General features: G+C 37.0%; 1 protein-coding gene across 1 annotated transcript; it reads right to left on the reverse strand.

The window, feature by feature from the left end:
* Nucleotides 1-458: 458 nt before the first annotated feature.
* LOC115990486 (dof zinc finger protein DOF1.4-like) lies at nt 459-2,307 on the reverse strand (the record flags this gene model as incomplete). The annotated part of the gene is made up of 2 exons (XM_031114312.1): nt 459-1,942; nt 2,161-2,307. Coding segments are annotated over 2 exons (1,167 nt in total), but the record flags the coding sequence as incomplete, so codon positions are not given.
* Nucleotides 2,308-2,848: the final 541 nt, after the last annotated feature.

The raw sequence follows: 2,848 nt of genomic DNA on the forward strand, positions 1-2,848 counted from the left end.
TCCACACCCTTTCCTCTTCTCAATATACAGAAGAGGATAATTGAACTATCAACTTTGATATCACTTTCTCAATGCGAGTATGAACCATCAACATTCTGACAACCATCATACACACGCAAAGGCTTACTGATAGATAATTTATATATTCATAATATTTAGTTTTCAATGCAATTTGAAAATATAAGCATTATTTTCCAAAAACACAGTTCCTTAACAAATAGCATCAAAACAACAAATAACTAGTGCCAACCACATAAAATAAATAGTCACATTGAAATGATAAATCTCCCTCTCTTGCTATACCATTATACCCAACCCTTCCCCATAAAAACCCATAAGAAAAAAAAAAAAAAGGTAAAATTAAATAAAAAATTATTTGCTCCTCATCTGATCTTCATTGAGGACTGCAACATATACCCCCAACCCCCACCTAGTAACAGATACATTAGAAGAAAAAATAAAAAAGACATGGTCATGCATATATACATACAAAATAAAAACCAACTTACTGAACTAGAAAGTTGCTCCAAAGGGTCCTCAATATGTTCAAGGAAAACCTTCCACACTGAAAGTTGACTATGATGATGATGATACCCAAGAGATGAGATGAAGAGGATCCGAGGTTCCTCTCAGCGCAATTAGTGAAGTCTCAACCTTGATAATAAAACTAACAGGCTGATTGTTTTTGCAGCTGACATGATCGCTCCGATCCAAGCTCCTCCCATCATTACTTCAATACGAAATCTTGTTTTTCTTTTTCTTTTTCTTTTTTGTCAAATTTTTCTTTTGAAACCAACCCCACCTTGACCATAAAAATTCACTACAAACAGAAGTAATCAACAGAAACCTAGGTAACTAAAAAATGACCAAGAATATGACTAAAAAAGAGGGAGACAATTTCGAAAATGATGTCTGGTTTTTGCTAGATCAGAGAAGTGACCGAAGACCCAATGTTTCCAGGATCATTCCAAGCACCCATATTTGTTGCATTCCAGTAAAGAGATGGATCCGACAACCCAACTTGCTCCATTTGATTATTCTGGCAAGAACCATTATTCCAATCCAACCTGCTGTTACCATCTTCTACTTTCACTTCTTTTATGCCAATCCCTGCAGCTTCAGCACTGTTACTCGCTATATGCAAGCCTTCAAATGGTGCCAAGCTTTGATAATGATTTGGTGCTCGATTGTCTTTCATAGCGCCATTCATGAATTTCTGTTGTTGAAAGTTAGAGGAGAGAAGGGAAGCAATGGTTGGAGAAGTAGTGGCAGTGGAAGATGTGGAACCAAAGATGGAATAATTTGAAATAAGTGAGTTTGATGTGGAAGAAGGATTAAACCCATTTCGGTAATCATTTTCACTAGCATCATTAGCCATAATTCCAGAGGAAAACCCTAGTCCAAGGGCATTTAGTTGGGGTTGGAGATCATACCCAGAAACAGTTTCTACATTGGAAACTCTAGGATTGAACCTGGTGGGAAATGGAAGACTCACATCAGAAGGGTTACTGGATAACCCAAAAAACAAAGGATTAAGATGATGATTTGATGTGGAAGAAGATATATCCAAGTGGGGTTGAGATGGAGGGACTGTGTTTGCACTAGGAGTTGAAGAAGAGGAAGCTCCATCAACGGCTGAAGCTGAAGAAGGCCTCTTCACGCGCTTGTTTTTCCTGCATCCACCACCTACAGGAACGTTTCTCAAAGTACCACCTCTTGTCCAGTACCGCTTGCAAGCCTTGCAGAAGTGCCTTGGTTGAGACAAGCTGTAATTGTTGTAGTAACAGAACTTTGTGTTAGATGAATCACAGCGAGGACACCTGAGAGCTTGTTGTTGTTGTTGTTGTTGTTGCTGCTGCTGCTGCTGTTGTTCTTGGACTTGTTTTTCCATTACTCTATTGCCTGTTGAAGCCATCATGCCCTTCTGATCATCTATCTGATTCTGCAGCAAAGTGAAAGAAAGGAGAGGAAAAAAGAAAAAAAGAAAAGAAAAGAAAAGGAAAGAGTTTGAGGTTGCGTTTTAGGGTAAAATAACATCACAGCAGAGATATTCGGTTCCAATAGCAAAGCAACAAAAATGGGGTGGTCATGTTTTGTCTAATAATTGAGAGAGAGAGAGAGAGAGAGAGAGAGAGAGAGAGAGAGAAAAGAAAGAAAAACCTGTGGCCATTCGTTAGTAGTTGGAGTGATGACTACCATCTTCTCACAGTTACTCTTACTCAACATTTTTTCTTCTCTCAAAGGAATCGTTGAAACAAAGAGTATACAGACAAATAGCAGGTGGCGACGTGAGCCTTTCTTGATGGGGTTGAAATATTATGACCATGAGAGAGAGAGAGAGAGAAAGGATTAACCATTTACATACAAGAAGGAAAGTATAATTACTTGTAATTATGAATTTTTTTTTAAAATGTATTTTCACGTGATGGGTCTGGTCCAAAATCGAATTTTAGTTGGACATTATTTTAATTGGAATAGAATAATGAAAAGAATATGGAGGACATTCGAAATCCAAGAAGAAGACAGGGAGGTAAAGTAACATAACAGATGAATCTTGGGAGGTTCAATGAAGAAAGAACATTATTATTAGTCTACCCAAAAAACGTAGAAAAAAAAAACACATTATTATTACATTATACAAATGAGAGACTAGTGAGTCTACACAGTGTTCCAAACGTCACTACGTAAAATTCTTTTGTACAGATAGGGATGTAGATAGATGATAAAGTGAATCCCTAAGAGCACAATACCCGATGCATTCACACAGCAAATCCCACTTCCACTTTATTTATTCATTCATAATTCTATTGTATTATTATGTAGCACCAAATTTAATTATTATTATTTT

This window comes from Quercus lobata, chromosome 5 (assembly GCF_001633185.2).
Source record: "Quercus lobata isolate SW786 chromosome 5, ValleyOak3.0 Primary Assembly, whole genome shotgun sequence".
NCBI classification, from domain to species: domain Eukaryota; kingdom Viridiplantae; phylum Streptophyta; class Magnoliopsida; order Fagales; family Fagaceae; genus Quercus; species Quercus lobata.